The sequence below is a fragment of the Bubalus bubalis genome, chromosome 6 (assembly GCF_019923935.1).
Source record: "Bubalus bubalis isolate 160015118507 breed Murrah chromosome 6, NDDB_SH_1, whole genome shotgun sequence".
Taxonomy (NCBI): domain Eukaryota; kingdom Metazoa; phylum Chordata; class Mammalia; order Artiodactyla; family Bovidae; genus Bubalus; species Bubalus bubalis.
In genome coordinates this window covers 15,658,667-15,677,672 of record NC_059162.1, presented here as the reverse complement: position 1 = coordinate 15,677,672, position 19,006 = coordinate 15,658,667, and the positions used below count along the sequence as shown (strand labels likewise).

The following is a 19,006-nucleotide window of genomic DNA, read 5'->3' as shown; positions in this document are numbered from 1 at the left end:
AGCCAATGGCAGCGCGAGGACGCGCACAGTGGCAGTGATAGCCAATAAAAGGCCTATTTTTTACTTACGCCAATTCTTGAGCAATGTTCAGTCCAATGAGGACTTGAGTAGAAGCAAACCTAAGCCAATCGGAGGCTTGAAGGTGGGGTTGTCCCGCCTTCCTCCAGAGGGACCAATAGACAGCGCAGGCGGCGTGTTTGAAAGCGAGGCCAAAGAGGGTGGGGGCGTGTGCTGCTGGGAGTTGTTCGGAGGTTGGCGGCGCGGGGCTGTAGGTCCTCAGGCAGAGTGATTATGTCGCACAAACAAATTTACTATTCGGACAAATACGACGACGAGGAGTTCGAGTACCGGTTAGTGCCGGCGCGGGGGCAATATCAAGGTCGTGAGTTTTGACAACTGAGGGCACGAGAATTGGTAACGGGGACTGAAACAGCAGAGTTGGCGCATGCGCGGGAGGTTAACGGGAATGGGTGCGTTTAGAGTGTAAGGCGCATGCGCGAAAGGTAGGGGGCAATTTAAAAAAAACTCTAAAGTAATAGCGAATTTGGAAGGAGGCGTGGGTGGTCGTGGTTAGAGTGTTCGAATGTTAGAATACTGACCACCCTCAGCTTTGCGGGTTTCTGGACTATTCTCTCACCTCAGTTGAGTAAACTGAACTTGCCTTCTTGAGACTGTATTACAGCCACATCGTAGAGCCTTCTGGGAGAAGGTGGCAAAGGCGAAGCTTGAATTTTCTTCGAGTCTTCAAAGTGAGGGGAGTTCTAAGAGAGCCTGAGTGTTGCTTATTAATCCATGGGAAAGGGGCGTGATTGTCTGATTTGTTTTAGGAAGGGGGGCTTCGAGGAACTGGAATGGAATAAAACTGACCAGGAACACTGAGGAAAGACTTAATATGGCCCTAATAGATCACCGTCAAATGTTTGAAGGGCATCTACTTGGGAAACAATTATGGAGTGTTTATAGGTTTCAGGTGTTCTGCTAAAGTACACGGATAAGCCACGGTCCCTGCTTTCAACAGACCTAAAAAATATGTGGAAATACTGACAGGCTTCAGAAAGAAGATGATAATTGGTATGATAGAGCTATGTACAGGTAGGTTGTGGTGGGAGCACGTAGGATTTACCAAGCATGATAAAGAAAGGAATCCGTACAGAGTTTACATTTGATAAACCCTAAGTCCAAAATTCTAGATTAGAAAAGAATTTAAAAAATAGAAAATAATTTTACAAATGTTGGCATTCCACTAATCTGTAGTAAGCGTTAATAGTTAAAACAACTGGAAGCTTGGTTTTCTTGTGTTTCTTCAGCCTAGTGCAGGGCTCTGAGCCTTCTGGAGAACTTGGTGTATGCCGTCAAATAACACTTTGCATTATTTTTATGTCAAATCCTTGGGAAAAGATCCCCAGCCCTGGGATTTCACTGGTGGTCCAGTGGCTAAGATGCCAAACACCCAATGCAGGGGACCTGGGTTCAATCCCTGGTCAGGGAACTACAGGGAACTAGGTCCCACATGCTGCAACGACGAACCAGACCAAAAGAAAAAAAACACTCCAGCCCTGTTTGAACCCAGTTAACTTTCTTTTTCTCAGCTGTTTTTGTCAACATCTGAACTTGGCTAACTAAAATTGTGTGCTTAAAATGTCTTTGCAGGGCTAGGGAGACATCATTAGTTTCATCCTCTGGAGGATGTAAGTCTTGGCAGTGATATTTGATTTAAGGAAAGGTTTGTTTTGTTTTTTTGGTCTAAATAGTCCTGGAAGCCAGTCTTTATGCCAGGGGCTTGTTAGGATGTAAGCTGTTTTCAGACATTTAGACTAGAATTGACTCGAGGGTGGTGGGGTCACCAATTCAATTGGGTCACCCCAATTCAAGTAGTCATTTCTTTGCTATAAAAGGAGACTTATCCTTGGTTAGGAAAGCATGAAGTCACCCCCAAAGAAGTCTGGTGGCACATCCTTTCAGAGTTGAAAAATGTAACTTATGAGGATAGATTTTAAAAGATAAGATTTTTCTATTTCATTCTTGGTGGCAGGGGCAGGTAAAAAAGTCTTTATTTCACCAGCAGATAAATTCAGGTCATCTAAGATTTAGTAACCAAATGGATTATGAGAAAAATGTTTGCCTTCAGGTGTTTGTAAAATTGTAAATTGTAAAACTTAAAAATAAGGGAGGGGATTGTGGACATTTTTGTACATAGGCCATAGAAATGTATATAAGTATAAATGTATAAATAGATATCTTTGTTGTTGTTTAGTCCCTAAGTCGTGTCCAATTCTTTGCGACCCCATGGATTATAGCCCGCTAGGCTCCTCTGTCCATGGAATTCCCCAAGCAAGAATACTGGAGTGGGTTGCTATTTCCTTCTCCATATAGTTGATTTTATGTTCTGGCTCTTCCACACAGCACTCCCTGATAGGCCTTTCCTCTCTGAAATTACTTCTCTCCCTTCCTTACAACCCTGTTCAGAGCCACCCCTAATTATTAACACTGTGTGTGTGTGTGTTCTGGGGCTCCCGTTATATTAAGAGTAATCAACTAGAGGACTGTAAGTGGCTGTAATTTTGGCACTCATTTACGGGTGTTATTCATTAATATGTACTTTCTAATATACTTTCATGAGAATTTATGTAACTTGGCCCGTAACTTGGGCTTTATTTCTAGCTGCCTTTGCACTACAATAAGATTTTATAAACTCCCTGCCATTACAAACTGGTTTCTCTTTTCTTGTCTGTCTTGGCTTTACCTGTTGGCCCCCCTCATCTGATAGATTGTACCCAATACTGATACAAATTTCCCACCTTCCCATTTTTCTATTACAGGCATGTCATGTTGCCCAAGGACATAGCCAAGCTGGTCCCTAAAACTCATTTGATGTCTGAATCTGAATGGCGGAATCTTGGTGTTCAGCAGAGTCAGGGATGGGTCCATTATATGATCCATGAACCAGGTCAGTGCAATGGCAGAAAGCAACCATGTAGGACCAAGGAAATGAAGGAATGATAGGTGGGGATGATTTATGGGTTTCTTAACTCACCAACCATCTAGAAAAACAGGAGTGACCAAAAATAAGAAATAAAGTATCTGGGAGGTTCAGATACAACCTGTCACTGGAGGGGGGAAAAAAAAAAAAACTCCTTTAATCTCTAATTCAGTCAGAGAATATATATATATGTGTGTGTGTGTATTTAAAGACCACATATATCTTGGTGTAGAGGTTATGGCCTCTTCTTCATTCTCCATCAGAAAGTGAATTTTGAGATGTGTTCCAAATAAACCAAGGAAAGTATATTTCTTGATAAGGCACCAGACACCAAACTATCAGGCAAAACTAATAAAGGACACCCCAGGGCTATAGAAACATAGCAAGAGAACCGATATTAACAATTCTGTGCTTGGTACACAAGCCAGGCTTCTGGGTCTGCTTCTAAGGCCATATGCTTAAATCTTTATTTAGTTACAAAGATCTAAATGGTGATAGCTGGGAAGAGGGAGTGGGATACACTATAGGTTGTGCATGGGATGGTGTGATTTCACTTACTCTTTAGATCTCACTCTTTCAGAACCTCACATCTTGCTGTTCCGGCGGCCACTGCCCAAGAAACCAAAGAAATGAAGCTGGGGAGCCACTTTTCAGCCTCAAGCTTTACACAGCTGTCCTCACTTGCTAACATCTTCCTGATGACATTATTGTGTTGCCTTCTTGTTTCTCACTTTGATATTTAAAGGATTTTCAATACACTGTATGTGCTGGTGACTGCTTTGCTTCTTGAGCAGAACTGACAGGAAGGACCACAGCCCAGCTGGATGAGTGAGTGCTCTCTGGGTTGCAGCCTCAGCTAAGTGTGACCCCCAAAACCTACGTGAGCTCTGAATCCAGCAGAACACGCTTGACAGATGGAGAAAGCATCTGAGAAGAAGACCACGGCTATTCCAGGGATTGTGTAAACTTGGCTGTTTTGGGTTTTTTCCTGCCAGGTGTTGTGTGTATGTTGATTTATGTTTCAGTATATTGGAAACTTTCCATTTTATTCCAAGAAATCTGTTCCATGTTAAAAGCCTTGATTAAAGAGGAAGTTTTTATAATCTAATTCTCTAATTGTTAAAGTTTCCCCCCCCCCCCCCCTCAGGACATCACCCTCACTATTATGGTTCTAATTATATGCTCTTCAGTAAGGTAATGAAGCTCGGCTCTTTGTTAACATTGAGGTTTGTTTCAACATTGAAGTAACTGGTTTGTAATCTACTTTAGGTAGACTTTGCTGTCAAATATCTACTGAAATATATTTCACTCTAACTACAGGCCTAAGAGAGGTTATATAGGGACATCATCATCTAATCAAAACAAATCAGTTGTTTTCTATGGTCGGGTACTGCCATTAACATAGTCTAAGTTTTTTGAAGGGCACACAAGAGTTCTTGGGGCTTCCTTGGTGCCTCAGACAGTAAAGAATCTTCCTGCAATGCAGGAAACCCAGATTCGATCCCTGGGTTGGGAAGATCCTCTGGAGAAGGGAATGGCTACCCACTCCATTATTCTATTCTTGCCTGGAGAATCCCATGGACAGAAGAGCCTGGCGGGCTGTAGTCCATAGGGTCACAAAGAGACTTGACACTTATCAAGGGTAAAGTGGGGCTGCTAGTATACTCCACTTCCTGACCAGCCTAAGGCTCAGGCACACCTATGGCCTGTTCACTCCACAGAGTGGTTTGGGAGTGTTTTCAGTGGTTCTCACTTTGGCCAAACATTGGAATCACCTGAGTAGCTTTAAAGTGCTGATGCCTGAGTCATTCCCAGGGAAGTCGACTTAATTGGTCTGGGGTATGGCCTGGATGAGGGGATTTCAAGCATTCTTAAACAGGTAGTTACTGCACTGAGCTTTGAGAAAACGGTTGTAAACTGGCTATTTAAGAGGCATTTTGCCAAATAATAGCTTACCTTCTACTTTCAATAGTAGTGCTAAGTAAGGGAGATTAATCTTCCCACTTTCTCTTAATTTTTCACTCATTTATTCCTAGAGCAGTAGTAGTCAGCAGTAGTTCAGGTGTGGTCCCTGGTCCGGAAGCATCAGAATCACCTGGAAACTCAGAAGTGCTCATTCTTGGACTCCACCCTAGACCTACTGAATCAAACTCTAAGGGTTGGACACAGTGACGTTTTAACAAGCTCTTTAGGTGACTCTGGTGCACACTTAAGTTTGAGAACCCACTAAAAGACTCAGAGCTGATGTTGACGGGTAGGGAGGAGGCATTTTAGGGAGGGGCTTGTCAAATATCACCATGATTATTAAAGATACTGTAGCATATGGCTTATGCCATTAGGAAAGCCCAAGTTTGTTTTTTTAGAGTGGAGACTCCCTTAATTGGAAAAACAAAACTGGGCTTATTACCTGAAGGTTCTAGAAGCCTGGCTCTATCATTCACTTAAGTGTTTTTGTGGGGTTTATGTGGCATCTCTTCACCTTTTTGAACCTGTTGCCCATCTGTAAAATGGGCATCTCTCTCTCAGAGGGGTTTTAGCAGAGTAAAATGAGGCAGTGTGGCTCAGTAGTTCTCCACATGAAATTTTAGACCTTTACTACAAAAAGCAATGGCATCAGCATGACTGGAGCGTTTGTTAAATGCAGATCTCTGGCCCCACCCAAACGGCCAGAATCCTGTAGATTTAATCAGCATATTAAAAAGGCCCCCAGACGATTGACAGGAGTATTAAGTACTTTTAGACCAGAGACAAAATAAATGGAAGCTGAGAATCCAAAGTGGACATGTGGCCCTCCCTTTGTCGCTGCCCTCACTTGTACCACAAGACCAATTAACTGGGAGAGGTTATGTTTAAAGCACCATCTGGAACAAGGTGGGGCAAGACTTCGTTGTCAAAAAAGCTGAAGTAATTAGCTAGCTTTATCGTTTATAACAGAGACAAATGAAAGTTCCACACAATAAAAACTCACCACCAGGATCTCACTAACTCACGGGCAATCCTGACAATTTTTCTTGGTGTCCGTCCAACTTCCACTTGCTTCAGTGTAAAATCCCCTTTGACACCAGTGCAGTCCCTGACTCCTCAGAATGAGTCATGGTTCATGAGTAACAGATAGTATGTGCACGCAAGAATTTGAACACTGAGCGGAGGTTAGAGTCAAGCGTCTCCTTACTTCCAGTACCAAAGAGGAGCACCACAAACACCTTAGAGCCCCTTCAGCCCTCGGCTCCTTCCACTCCTCAGGTTCTTTCCCGAGAGAAAAGCCCCGCCCCCCGGCTAAGGCCCAGCCCCCTAGCTTCCGGGTGAGGGTGGCCACGTGGTTGTCGCCAATAACAACCCAGCACCACTCCCGCCCTCTGGATAAAGCTCGCGAGCGATGGTCGACTACACCAATGGACCCATAGAAGTAGTCTGAGCGACGGCCAAAATAACCAATTAATATGAGGTGAGTGTGAATCTGAGGCGGGACTCTGAGTACGGAAGCTGCCCCGAGACAAGAGGAAAGGAGAGGGAAAGACCCGGTGAAAGAGTAAGAGGCAGGTGAGAACCTGGAAGAGCTCAGCAGTCTGAAGCGTGGCGGGAAAAGACAGGATTCTGGGCCAGAAAGGGTGTGGAAGCCTGCAGAAGAAGGCTGCTGAGTTCTGGTCGGTGGTGTAAGGAGGGAACGTATTTAAAGGAGCCAAGGCCCAGGATAAGGTAGACATTTAAAGGGACAGGTGCCCCAAAGAGAAGAGACATATAACTATAAAAGCACAGATGCCCTGGATAGAGCCGACCCTAGAGGAGCCGAGCTCTGCAGCAGAAGACATTTTTAAGTTCGGGAGAGAAGGACATTTTAAGGAGACTAGGACGGAGCATAGAAGACATTCAAAGAGGTATGGGCTAGAGTTTAAGAACACGTTTATTAAACGGACAGGGATAAAGGAGGCGATTGTCAAGGGCCTGGTGAGGAAAACTATGCACTCCTCCTCTTCCCCATTGTCCTTTCTGGCTCCTCCAGGTTCCCTCCACCCCGGAATCCCTCTTCCCAGACTATGACCCTCAGTGCCCTGTAGACCTGGCTGGCCCCCAATGCTTGCGACCCCTAATTGGGGGTCTGGGTGGCTACTGGAGGGCCTTCCAGAGGGGCAGAGAAGGCAGGACCATGGCATCTAGGGCCTCTGAACCTCCGCCAGGGCGCAGCGTGACGGCGGGCATCATCATTGTTGGAGATGAGATCCTCAAGGTGTGTCTGGGACAGAGGAGGGGGGAGGGGCAGCATTCTCTGGTCCTTGGGAGCTTGCTCCACGTTCTCTTGAGGGAGGGTGAACCAGGGTGGGAGCCCTCTTGCTGCAGTAGGGCCCTGGAGTGAGTCCAAGATATTGGAGGAAAAGTGACCCTTATTCTTTCGATTACTCTGTTGAAAAACTTGTAGCAAATTCCCTACAAATTGCCAAGCAGTATGGTAGGGGGAGGAGGACCTTTACAGAAATGACAAGGAGTCCAGCGTGTATAGGAGGTACAGGTGCATGTATTATTTCAGAGTTATGTCCAGCCTATTTGGAAAAATGATCCAAAGTATTCAGGAGAGATAGAAGGAAAGTACTAGAAGGGGGAAATCTCTTCTGAATGATCAGGGAAGTCTCACGAGAGGTCATGGTGGGCATCAGGTTTGTAATAGTAATATTGAGTGCTTACTAGGGCCTGGCAGTGTGCTTGTATTACATCACATATGTGATTTTCCTAATCCTTACAACAACCCTATGATGTGGGTACTTTTATTACAAATCTCAATGAATAGATAATGAGACTGAGGCTCAGAAAGGTTGAGAAGCTTTCCCTGAACAGCTATAAGTGGTAGGTGGGATTCCAACTTGATTCACATTTACTCCAGAGCCAACCTTAACTACTAAACTCTAGAGAAGTAGAAGGAGATGGGGCTAGAAAAGAAGAATGCGTACACACCAGAGACACACAGCCTCAGATATTCTGCAAAGGAATTTGAACTTTATTCTGTATATGGTTGGAAATAACAAGTGACTTTTGAGCCAAGAGTGACACAATCACAGTGACATGTTAGGAAGGTTGCTGCAGAGGCCTGGGGCACAGTCCTGTGGCAGGACACTGGGAGCCTGGCCAGGGGTCTGTTGCCACCATCCAGGTGAAAAGTGCCAAGGACCTGTTTGGTGGCAGTAGGAACAAAGAAGAGAGCAGATGGAGAGACATTTCAGAAGTAGAATTGACAGCATGAAGGGCCTGACAGGCTGTAGACAGTGTCTGAGGATGCCACTGACCAAAGTAACAACGGCCAGGAATCTGAAGATGCCCTTAAGCACTTGGGGCCAGGGGACTGAAACTGTCAGGGTTGATGAGGAAGTGGATGAGTGGTTCACATAAAATTGATAATTGAATCCATAAGCAGAGAGGAGGTCAAGTTCCAAGTGCAGAGATGGAAGCCCAAGGTGGATCACATTACCCCTGACTCCATTCACATGGATTTTCCCACTCTTGGGCCCAGTGTGGGCTTGTGGGCTGCCAGAGGTGGGTGTCCCCCAAAGAGCAGAGTGCTCCTTCAGCAGGCAGTTGCAGCTTGATCCTTCCTGCTTTGCCCTGCATCCCCATAGCACTGACACGCTCATCTTCCCCATCCCCAATCTCCCAGGGACACACTCAAGACACCAACACCTACTTTCTGTGCCGGACACTGCGTTCCCTGGGGGTCCAGGTGTGCCGAGTCTCTGTGGTACCCGACGAGGTAGCCACCATCGCAGCTGAGATCACAGCTTTCTCCAGCCGCTTCACCCACGTCCTCACAGCAGGGGGTATCGGCCCCACACATGATGATGTGACATTTGAGGCAGTGGCCCAGGCTTTTGGGGACGAGCTCAAGCCACACCCTGAGCTGGAAGCGGCCATCAAGGCCCTAGGAGGGGCGGGCTGGGAGAAACTGTCGCGGGTGCCCACCTCTGCCCGCCTGCATTATGGCACAGATCCTTGCACTGGCCACCCCTTCCGATTCCCACTAGTCTCCGTCCGAAATGTCTACCTCTTCCCGGGAATTCCGGAGCTGCTGCGTCGGGTGCTGGAAGGGCTGAAGGGGCTGTTCCAAAACACAGCTGTTCAGTTCCACTTGCGGGAAATGTATGTGGCAGCTAATGAGGCCTCTATCGCCCCCATCCTGGCTGAGGCCCAGGCCCATTTTGGGCGCAGGCTTGGCCTGGGTTCCTACCCTGACTGGGGCAGCAACTACTATCAGGTGAAGCTGACACTGGACTCGGAGGAAGAAGGGCCCCTGGAGGAGTGCCTGGCCTACCTGACCGCCCGTCTACCCCAAGGATCAGTGGTGCCCTACGTGCCCAATGCCGTGGAGCAGGCCGGTGAGGCCGTGTACAAACTCACTGAGTCAGGTAGGCATCTCCTGGGGAAGGGGCAGAAGGCACCAGACCACTGGTGCCACCCTAGGTCTTAGGAGTGGTGGGCTGTTGGAGGCTTGCCACAGATCCAAGAGAAGGTAGAAGATAGCTACAGCAGATTCATTCATTCTTCCAATAAATATCAATTGAGTACCTCCTTTCAGCAACATTGTGCTGGGTGTTGGGGGTTTAGCGCAACAGGACAGAGGTACCCCTGCTCTGGACAAGGAGTTTTAACAGGAGAGGGGGATGTTAAGAAGGTAATCGTGCATGAGGGGTCAGTGATGAGGGGATTTCCACAGCAGGGAGATCAGCCTTGATCTGGGGTCGGAGAAGGCTTCCCTGGGTGAGTGACACATAAGCTAAGTGATAAGGAGGATTTTCACATGGCGCTAGTGATAAAGAACCCCCTTGCCAATGCAGAAGACTTAAGAAACACAGGTTTGATCCCTAGGTCAGGAAGATCCCCTGGAGGAGAGCATAGCAATCCACTCCAGTATTCATGCCTGGAGAATCCTGTGGACAGAGGAGCCTGGCCGAATACGGTCCGTAGGGTCACAAAGAGTCAAACACAACTGAAGCGACTTAGCACGCACACATGCAAGAAGAATTTGGTTAGACCAGGAGATGGGCAGGAGGACAGTGTGAAAGAGGGAAGGAAGCAGCATGAGCTGTAGGAGAATGAAAAGAAACCAGGACCCCCAGAGGGAATACACTGAGGTGAAGAATACCGTGAGGTATGGCTAAATGGCAGGCAGGGGGCAGATGAAGGAATTGAACACTGGGAAGATAGAGAGGGGCGTAAGCAAGGGCAGCTTGGCCCCCACTGCCCTCTGACAGCCATATGTAGCTAACTGATGCCCTCTTCCCTGCCTGCCTGGCAGGGTCTTCTCTGGGGGAGAAGGTGGCAGGTGCCCTCCAGACCATTGAAACTGCCCTGGCTCGGTACAGCCTCACCCAGCTCTGCGTGGGCTTCAATGGGGGCAAGGACTGCACTGCCCTCCTGCACCTCTTCCACGCCGCAGTGCAGAGGTGAGCTCACCCCCTGGAGGCAGACCCCAGAGACAGAGCTGCCCCATTGGCTAGTTCCCCATCCTAAGAAGCAGGAAGGAAGAGGGGTGTCTGGGTGGGGCTTGGCAGGGCGGTAGCAACAGTGACCAGTTCTGATCCTCCCCATATTTATTGAGCATCTGACACCTACCTGGCCTTGGGTATGGATGTGCCAGCCACCTTCCCCGACCACAGGGAAGTCACAGTCCTGTCGGGGAGGTAAGGCCTACATATTAGAAACAGGTGTGGGCTCCAGGTTTGAGAGATCAGAGTGGGCTTTCCAGAGGAAATGGGTTCTTCCCTTCAGATGAGAAGGACGGAAAGGGAAAAGGGAGGAGAGGGTATCTATCCCAGTGGCCAAAGGGAACAGAGCAAGCTCTCTGGGGAGTGTTTCCTTGCCCATCCTGGCAAGCCAATGGATCCTGCCTCGTCCCCAGGAAGTGCCCTGATGCTCAGGAGCCCCTCCAGATCCTGTATATCCGCAGCATCTCCCCTTTCCCTGAGCTGGAGCAGTTTCTACAGGACACCATCAAGAGGTACTAGGGGTCTTGGAGATTTGGGATCCCAGAGGGACTTGGCAGGGCCCACTCCTGACTCCCGGCGCTTTTCCTCAGGTACAATCTGCAGGTGCTGGAGGCTGAGGGAGACATGAAGCAGGCCCTGAGTGAGCTGCAGGCACGGCACCCCCAGCTGGAGGCTGTGCTGATGGGCACCCGCCGCACTGACCCCTACTCCTGCAGCCTCTGCCCCTTCAGCCCCACCGACCCAGGCTGGCCTGCATTCATGCGCATCAACCCACTCCTGGTATGGGGAAGGGGGTTTCTCGCCTTCAGTCTCCTGTCCTCTGTCAGTCACTGCACCCTGGCTTCCTGGGGCGGGAGGGTTAGACCCTTGGGCTTGGATGAAATAGCCCCATCGGCCAAGGTAGGCAGTGGTATTTATTCATTCAGCCTTTTGATCAGGTTTTATTGAGCACTAATTCAACAGCAAGCATTGTGGACTGAACAGTGTCTTAGACCTGTGCTGTCCAATATGGTAGCCGTGAGCCATTTATTTACACTTGAATTGTAATTAATTGAAATGAAATACAAATTGCTTTAAAAAGTTGAATTGTATACTTTAAAATGATGAATATCATGGCTTATGAATTATATCTCAATTTTTTGATTAAATACAATTCAAACTTCAGTTCCTTAGTTGTACGTTGTACTAGTCTTATGTCAAATGACTACCATGTTAGACAGCATAGATACAGACCATTTCCATCATTGCAGAAAGTTCTACTGGACAGCACAGGCTTACACAAATAGCCTTAAACAGCCTCTCCCTTTCTTCCTGGAAATTACATGCCAGCAGAGGGGGATTGAGAATGGGGAGGGGACGGGATGGTTTCTCTCATTGATTGGCGTACATGGAGCAAGATGTACCGGAGAGTTTAGTAGCAGGCCCTCCCTCCGATGCTAGCGGAGCAAAAGAGCCGGGATAGGCCCTTTCCTGGGTAGATGTGGGAGGGGGAGTATTTGTGACTCTGCTCTGACGCTGGCCTCCCAGGACTGGACCTACAGAGACATCTGGGACTTTCTGCGCCAACTGTTTGTCCCCTACTGTATCCTGTATGACCGAGGGTAAGGTGTTGGGGGAACAGGATGGGTATGTGGAAGGCATGAGGGTGCTGGGACTGGGAACACCAAGCCCACCACAAACCCACCATACCCTCCGCCCCCCCACCCCACCCCCCCCACCCCCAGCTACACGTCACTGGGAAGCCGGGAGAACACAGTACGGAACCCGGCCCTGAAGTGCCTGAGCCCAGGAGGACAGCCCACCTACCGTCCGGCCTACCTGCTTGAGAACGAAGACGAGGAGCGGAACTCCCGCACGTGACCTCCCACTCCCGCCCTTTCCAAGGAGGGAAGGAAGGAGGCCGTCCTGGGGTCTAACCAGTCAATAAACCACCTCTCCTGTGCCTGTTGCTCTGGCTGTGCCTTTGTCTTCCTGCTTCAGGGAATGGGAGAAGCAAAAGGAAGCCAGGCCCTGGCAGCTCGGAGCCCCCAGTGCTCACTCTAAGGGGGATGTGGGGGAGAGCAGGCTGGAAAGGAGCTCTCACTGATGATTTTCAGTGCCAGCCTCAGCAGGAGCCCACTAGAGGGCAGAAGCAGGGAGTAGTGCCAACCCTGGGGGGTAGGGGGGAGGGACAACCAGGCAGTAGACCCAGGGTTTCAAGACCCAGGCTGGAAAAAGGGAAGCTGAGCTGGCCTGGCCATGGAGGATGAAAGATGGAGTGGCCAGGCCCTCCTACTAACCCCATCCCAGCATCCCTGGGCACAGGGGCTGACTCAGCCCATTCTCGGGCCCAGAACCTTCCCTGTGCTAGACCCTGGGGCCCTTGTGCCCACAGTCATGAGGTCTGAAGTGGGTGGGGACAATGAAGATAAAAGGCACAGGACGAAGCTACCACACCCTTCCTCAGCTGCAGCCCACATGCAGCCCCGGACACAGCCCCTAGCCCAGACCCTGCCCTTCTCCCTCGGAGGAGTCCTGAGAGACACTGGATTTCGGGTTCCCATCATGAAGATGGGCACAGGGTGGGAGGGCCTGCAGCGGACCCTGAAGGAATTGGCCTACATCCTCCTCTGCTGCTGGTGTATCAAGGAGCTGCTGGATTAATGGTGGCAGAGACCTGCCTCCACTCCATGGGCACCATGGCCGGCATTGTTCAGGTGGGCAGGGTAGGGCAGACAGACAGGAGGCATGGTTGCAACTTCTGTGGCAGAGCCTGCCTCTCAGCTTCCCATTCTTCTTTTTTTAGCACCCAGTCCAGCGTCCATCAAGACTCCCGGAGCCAGATGTGCTTGACCAAGGATGGGCCACAAACACCGAGTGAAGTGCTATCCTGGTTCCAGTTTGTGCCGTCTGTCAGACCTGCCTCATCTCTGGGCCTCCGTTCCCAGCCCCCACCTCCAGCGCACCTCTGGTGCACAGGAGATTGGCCTGCTGGCTAGGACCCCAGTCAGACTGCAGCAGGACCTGGCACTCCTCCAAGTCTGGCTCAGGGAGCCTACTGGCCCAGATGGCTGATCTTACCATACCCTCCCAATACCAGGAATGGCCTGCCCCCAGTCTCTCTGTTTGAGAATCACTGAACTATATGTATAATAAATAGGCCTTGAGACCGAAAGTTCTAAATGTCTACAGGGGAATCAGAAAAAGTCAGCACCGGAACAGTTTGGGACCCAGGGAGGAAAGGAGGTTGTCCTGGATAGAAAGACTGAAAGCCAGGTTTCCTGACTCACTGGTGCCTGGGTGGGGAGGGCGTTGGGTGGAAAGGCCGGGTTCCTCCCAACTTGTAGAAAGGGAGGAGTCTAGCTTGGGTGGGGTCCTTATGAGGCCCTCCATGTAAGGCTGGGAACCTAAATAGAAGACCTGATCTAGCCAGCTCCCTGCCCCTGAAGATCTTGGGGAAAGCGCTGAGCTGGTACTAGTTCCCAGCTTACAGAGATCAAGCCCTGCTCCTCTAGCTCACACACAAAGCTGCAAGAGAAAGCTGTCCTGCAGGCTTATGACAATGCACAGGACACAGCCAGAATGAGCAGAATTGAGTCTTCGCTTCCCCTTGGCAGCCACCAATACATGCTCTCCCTGAATCACTCCCTGGGATCAGTACACACCAGTTATTTACATCGTCTTGCTCCTGCCTACTGACATGCCCACTCAGACCCCCACAACCTCAGAGCCAGCCAAAGTGTCCCTCGGATCTCTACCCAGCATTCTCTGGGGCCCAGTTATGCCTTTGCCCCATTCTGTCCTGGGACACTGGCCTGGAGGTGGTGTATGCGACCCTCTCCTACTGCCAGGGACCAGCTCTTCCTCAGACTTCTTAGTTAACTCCTTTTCCCCTGGGCTTGTTTTCTTTTTCTTTGTTTGTCAAAGTAATATATGCCTAGAGCAAAGAACTCTGATAATTCTTTATCCCCTAGCACCTATCCCCTGGCTTTCCTCCCCAGAGGTAACCATGGTGACCTGTTTCTTGGACAGCATTTTTTGTTAAGTTCTTTAAATTGATGTATAGTTGACTTACAATATTATATTAGTTTCATGTGTACAGCATAGTGATTCAAAATTTTTATAGATTATACTCCATTTAAAGTTATTATAAAATGTTGGCTATATTCCCTGTGCTGTACAAAATATACTTGTAGCTTATTTATTTTATACATAGTAGTTTGTACCTCTTAATCCCCTAGACCTATCTTGTCCCTCCCCCTTCCTTCTCCACTAGTAACCACTAGTTTGTTCTCTGTATCTTATATCCATTCGTTTTGTTTTTTAGATTACACACGTGAGTGATAACATACCATATTTGTCTTTCTCTGACTTATTTCATTAAGCATAATACCCTCCAGGTTCAACCATGCTGTTGCAAATGGCAAAAGATTCATTCTTTCATTTAACATATATTATTGAGCATCTGCTGTATGCCATTCTGGCTGCTTTGAATACAGCAGAGAACAAAACAGATCCCTATACTTAAAAGGCAGAGGAACCAGAGATCAAATGGCCAACATCTGCTGGATCATGGAAAAAGCAAGAGAGTTCCAGAAAAACATCTATTTCTGCTTTATTGACTACGCCAAAGCCTTTGACTGTGTGGATCACAATCAACTGTGGAAAATTCTGAAAGAGATGGGAGTACCAGACCACCTGACCTGCCTCTTGAGAAATTTGTATGCAGGTCAGGAAGCAACAGTTAGAACTGGACATGGAACAACAGACTGGTTCCAAATAGGAAAAGGAGTACGTCAAGGCTGTATATTGTCACCCTGCTTATTTAACTTCTATGCAGAGTACATCATGAGAAACGCTGGACTGGAAGAAGCACAAGCTGGAATCAAGATTGCCAGGAGAAATATCAATAACCTCAGATATGCAGATGACACCACTCTTATGGCAGAAAGTGAAGAGGAACTAAAAAGCCTCTTGATGAAAGTGAAAGAGGGGAGTGGAAAAGTTGGCTTAAAGCTCAACATTCAGAAAACGAAGATCATGGCATCCAGTCCCACCACTTCATGGGAAATAGATGGGGAAACAGTGGAAACAGTGTCAGACTTTATTTTTTTGGGCTCCAAAACCACTGCAGATGGTGACTGCAGCCATGAAATTAAAAGACACTTACTCCTTGGAAGGAAAGTTATGACCAACCTAGATAGCATATTCAAAAGCAGAGACATCACTTTGCCAACAAAAGTCCGTCTAGTCAAGGCTTTGGTTTTTCCTGTGGTCATGTATGGATGTGAGAGTTGGACTGTGAAGAAGGCTGAGCGCCGAAGAATTGGTGCTTTTGAACTGTGGTGTTGGAGAAGATTCTTGAGAGTCCCTTGGACTGCAAGGAGATCCAACCAGTCCATTCTGAAAGAGATCAGCCCTGGGATTTCTTTGGAAGGAATGATACTAAAGCTGAAACTCCAGTACTTTGGCCACCTCATGCGAAGAGTTGACTCACTGGAAAAGACTCTGATGCTGGGAGGGATTGGGGGCAGGAGGAGAAGGGGACGACAGAGGATGAGATGGCTGGATGGCATCACTGACTCGATGGACGTGAGTCTGAGTGAACTCCAGGAGTTGGTGATGGACAGGGAGGCCTGGCGTGCTGCGATTCATGGGGTCGCAAAGAGTCGGACACGACTGAGCAACTGAACTGAACTGATACTTATGGAGCTTGCGTGCTGGTGGGTAGAGACAGAAAATATAAACATAAAAACAAGCACATTGATGTTATTAGGTGATAGGTGCTATGGAAAAAGAGAAAGTTGAGCTAGGGGTGGGAGTTGGAGCAAGCCTAGTAGGCCATGGTAACAACTTGAGATTGTATGCTGAGTGAAATAAGGAACTGTTGCAGGCAGCTGAGCATGAACTGGTTTTTTTTATTTAAAAGGTTCACACTGGCGCTGGGTTGAGAATAGCCTTTAGGGGACCAAGGGTAGAACAGTGGAGACCTCTTAGGAGGTAATGGGCACAATTGGGGCCAGATGTGTTGGTGGCTTATAGCAGGCTTACAGCCATAGCAGTGGAGAGAAGTGGCTGCATTCTGCATATACTTGCCCTTCTAGTTACTAACATATTCTACACCCTACTCTGCACCTTGCTGTTTTTGCTTCACATACCTTGTAAAGGATTTCATACCAATATACTTACAGCCTGTCCATTCTTTTTTATGGTAGCATGGTACTCTATAGTACTCCAAATCAAGGTTATTTCTTATCCCTGGCAGCCCCGCATCCACAAAACGCAGGTCAGTGTTCTTCCCTGTGTCTCCAGGACCCCAGGGCCCAGCGGTGAGAAGGTCCTAAATCCACCCAGAGAGAGGTTAGTGGTAGAGGTGGATAAAGAATTCACCTTTGCCTCTGAGTTTCCCCACTGCAGTCTGCACCCTGCTTGGCAGGCTCCAGCCCTTCCCTCACTCGAGCTCAAGCTCGAGAAGTCTGCCTCCTTTTCCTTTCTTAGACCTCACTCCCACTGAGCTGCAGCAGTGCTGGAGGTGGATCCTAAAGTCTGAGGCTTCTGACTTTGCCAGGGGAGGGGATGTCTGGCAAGGGCCACTGGGGAAGTGGTAGGTAGAGGAAGGCAGGGCCCAGGGCTGTGGCCCCCGGTAGGAGCTGAAGGAGGGACACAAGTAGTGACTGCCAGTAGCCCAGGGAGAGTGTCAGAGCTGGAAAGAGAGTGTCAGAGCTCGGAAAGTGGAAAGATTGGAGAGAGAGATGGGGAGGATAACAAAAACCTCATACACCATTCCAAAAGCCTGTTTCAGCTAGAGTGCTCTGAGCCTTACAAAAGTCCACTTCAAAAGTAGGCAGGACAAGAGTAATTATCATATCTTTACATGAAGGAACAAGCCCCGAGAACTGAGGTGACCTCTCCAAAGTCACACAAACAGCACTCTGCAATAGGGTAGTCATTTGGTGAACCCAGATTTTTTTCATCTCAAATTCAGAGCCTCTCTCAATTAGCCTGCCTTCCTCTTCTGAACACATGCTTGGGATGGTGGTCTAAGTGGCCTGGGAGGCAGGGCCAGGAAAGCGAAAGGGTGGAGGGGACAATCAGCTCTGTTCTACACCCAGTCCATGATCTCCCGCTTGACCTCAACCCTAAGTTCCCCTCGTTCTTCATTTCCTGCCAGGGGCATTTGGGAGGCCCAGCTATGCCTTTTCCATGTAAGCCACAGAGCCAAGAGACTCCCGGCTGGTCTAGAAGGAAAAGTGAGATATGGCAGTTTCCCTGTAGTGTTCTCTTCCTATCTAGAATAAGCTCCGGTTTTGAATGTCCAAACCACTCTCTCCAGAACTCACTGGAGGGGGATGAGGGGAGGGATAAAGGAAGATAGGGAGCACCAAGACAGGGAGGAATGGGTAAGAGCTCATCTACCCCTCGTTCCCCCCAGCAACCCCCTAGTGGCAACAAGGGGTAGAGGACTAGGCCAGTAAAGTGCGGAAAGAGACCGGGCAGAACTGAAGGGGTAAAAGGTAAAGGCGCGGTGCCCAGTCCTGTCTGAGTCTTTGAGAAACTATGGACTGTAACCCGCCAGGCTCCTCTGTCCATGGAATTTTCCGGGCAAGAATACTGGAGTGGGTTGCCATTCCCTACTCCAGAGGATCTTCCCGACCCAGGGATGGAACCCACGTCTCTGGCTTCTCCTGCATTGGCAGGCAGGTTCTTTACCACTGCGTGCGTCACCTAGGAAGCGTTTTACCAGTACCGGCTTTGTACCTGCACTGGTGCTTTGGGTGAGGTCAGTTTTCCTCACTCTATCTCAGTTTCCTCTTCGGAACTCGAAGAACTGAACTGGCAGAACTGGAAGTGACTCCCCAAATACGACAGCATGCGCAGGAAAAGCGGCCTCATTCATAACCGGGATTCCCAGCTGATTACCTCGGACATGATCCTCAATGGTGTGCAGAAAGTAGGTGGAGAGGGATCGAGAAAAGTGGTCTGAGGAGCCATGCGCAATTAACTAGATATTATGGTGATGCTCTTGGGAGAGTCCCACGTTTTCCAAGCAACACTGAAAGGCGGGCAGAAGGCAGTGTGACAGTTGTTTCACTGGCGCCAGAGCGCCGACCTCCAAGGGCATTGGCTCTTATTTGCATCCCTATTTGCATCTCGTTTGCACATGAGTTATTTCCCCTTCAAAAGGCAGAAGTCCTTTCTAGTTACTCCCAGCTGAAGTTGTCTACTCCCGTCTTTGCCAACCTTAGTAGCATATCCATTTTTCTGGCCATTCTCTGTCCTCTCTGACGGGCGCCCCTTTGTGCCCTTAGGTCGTTCGTCCTCAATCCTTTGCCTACCCCAGCTTCAAAGCAGCGACCCGGCTCGAGAAGCTGAGGGACCTGCGCCGCCTGGCGGCTGGCGGGAGGAAGCTAAGGGCAAGGGGGTTCTGTTTCGCCTTCTCTGGGACGCGGAGTTTTGGAAAATGTTCCCCCGAGCTTCCTGAGGCTAAATTTATCTCCCCCTGCCCTGGGGGGCGCAGAGATCCCGGCGACGATTAGCGCTGCGCTGCAGCGCGCTCCCGCCCAGAGGCCCGGAATAGGTG

General features: G+C 48.9%; 3 protein-coding genes across 7 annotated transcripts; all 3 read left to right on the top strand.

Annotated features, from left to right (window-relative positions):
* Positions 1–192: 192 nt before the first annotated feature.
* On the top strand, positions 193–4,088 carry CKS1B (CDC28 protein kinase regulatory subunit 1B). Of its 3 annotated transcripts, none has more exons than XM_044944292.2 (3): positions 193–350; positions 2,820–2,947; positions 3,775–4,088. In XM_044944292.2, the coding sequence occupies exons 1-3, from the start codon at positions 292–294 to the stop codon at positions 3,810–3,812; spliced, it is 225 nt and encodes a 74-aa protein (XP_044800227.1). In that variant the 5' UTR covers positions 193–291; the 3' UTR covers positions 3,813–4,088. The 3 variants fall into 3 exon arrangements, with proteins under 3 accessions (XP_044800227.1, XP_006060994.1, XP_025143516.1); XM_006060932.4 differs by having other exon boundaries at positions 3,561–4,088; XM_025287731.3 differs by having other exon boundaries at positions 3,546–4,088.
* A 2,182-nt stretch (positions 4,089–6,270) lies between these two features.
* Positions 6,271–12,394, top strand: FLAD1 (flavin adenine dinucleotide synthetase 1). 3 transcript variants are annotated; one of them, XM_006060930.4, is made up of 8 exons: positions 6,271–6,425; positions 6,981–7,205; positions 8,622–9,366; positions 10,257–10,404; positions 10,860–10,958; positions 11,037–11,226; positions 11,974–12,047; positions 12,171–12,394. In XM_006060930.4, exons 2-8 carry the CDS (start codon positions 7,125–7,127, stop codon positions 12,304–12,306), a joined length of 1,473 nt encoding a protein of 490 aa, XP_006060992.3. In that variant the 5' UTR covers positions 6,271–6,425; positions 6,981–7,124; the 3' UTR covers positions 12,307–12,394. The 3 variants fall into 3 exon arrangements, with proteins under 3 accessions (XP_006060992.3, XP_006060990.3, XP_006060991.3); XM_006060928.4 differs by having other exon boundaries at positions 6,385–6,520; XM_006060929.4 differs by lacking the exon at positions 6,271–6,425 and adding an exon at positions 6,479–6,855.
* Positions 12,395–12,534: 140 nt separating this feature from the next.
* Positions 12,535–13,600, top strand: LOC112585545 (lens epithelial protein). The gene is made up of 2 exons (XM_025287730.3): positions 12,535–13,142; positions 13,232–13,600. The coding sequence occupies exon 1, from the start codon at positions 12,685–12,687 to the stop codon at positions 13,087–13,089; it is 405 nt and encodes a 134-aa protein (XP_025143515.3). The 5' UTR covers positions 12,535–12,684; the 3' UTR covers positions 13,090–13,142; positions 13,232–13,600.
* The last annotated feature ends 5,406 nt before the right edge of the window (positions 13,601–19,006 follow it).

Bases quoted from the DNA above. Each gene is read 5' to 3' on its own strand.
- FLAD1 (XM_006060930.4), top strand. From the start codon at position 7,125: ATGGCATCTAGGGCCTCTGAACCTCCGCCAGGGCGCAGCGTGACGGCG. The intron at 7,206-8,621 runs GTGTGTCTGGGA...CCAATCTCCCAG, and splicing joins TTGGAGATGAGATCCTCAAG to GGACACACTCAAGACACCAA. The intron at 11,227-11,973 runs GTATGGGGAAGG...CTGGCCTCCCAG, and splicing joins TGCGCATCAACCCACTCCTG to GACTGGACCTACAGAGACAT.
- CKS1B (XM_025287731.3), top strand. From the start codon at position 292: ATGTCGCACAAACAAATTTACTATTCGGACAAATACGACGACGAGGAG. The intron at 351-2,819 runs GTTAGTGCCGGC...TTTCTATTACAG, and splicing joins GACGAGGAGTTCGAGTACCG to GCATGTCATGTTGCCCAAGG. The intron at 2,948-3,545 runs GTCAGTGCAATG...CTTACTCTTTAG, and splicing joins TTATATGATCCATGAACCAG to ATCTCACTCTTTCAGAACCT.
- LOC112585545 (XM_025287730.3), top strand. From the start codon at position 12,685: ATGGAGGATGAAAGATGGAGTGGCCAGGCCCTCCTACTAACCCCATCC.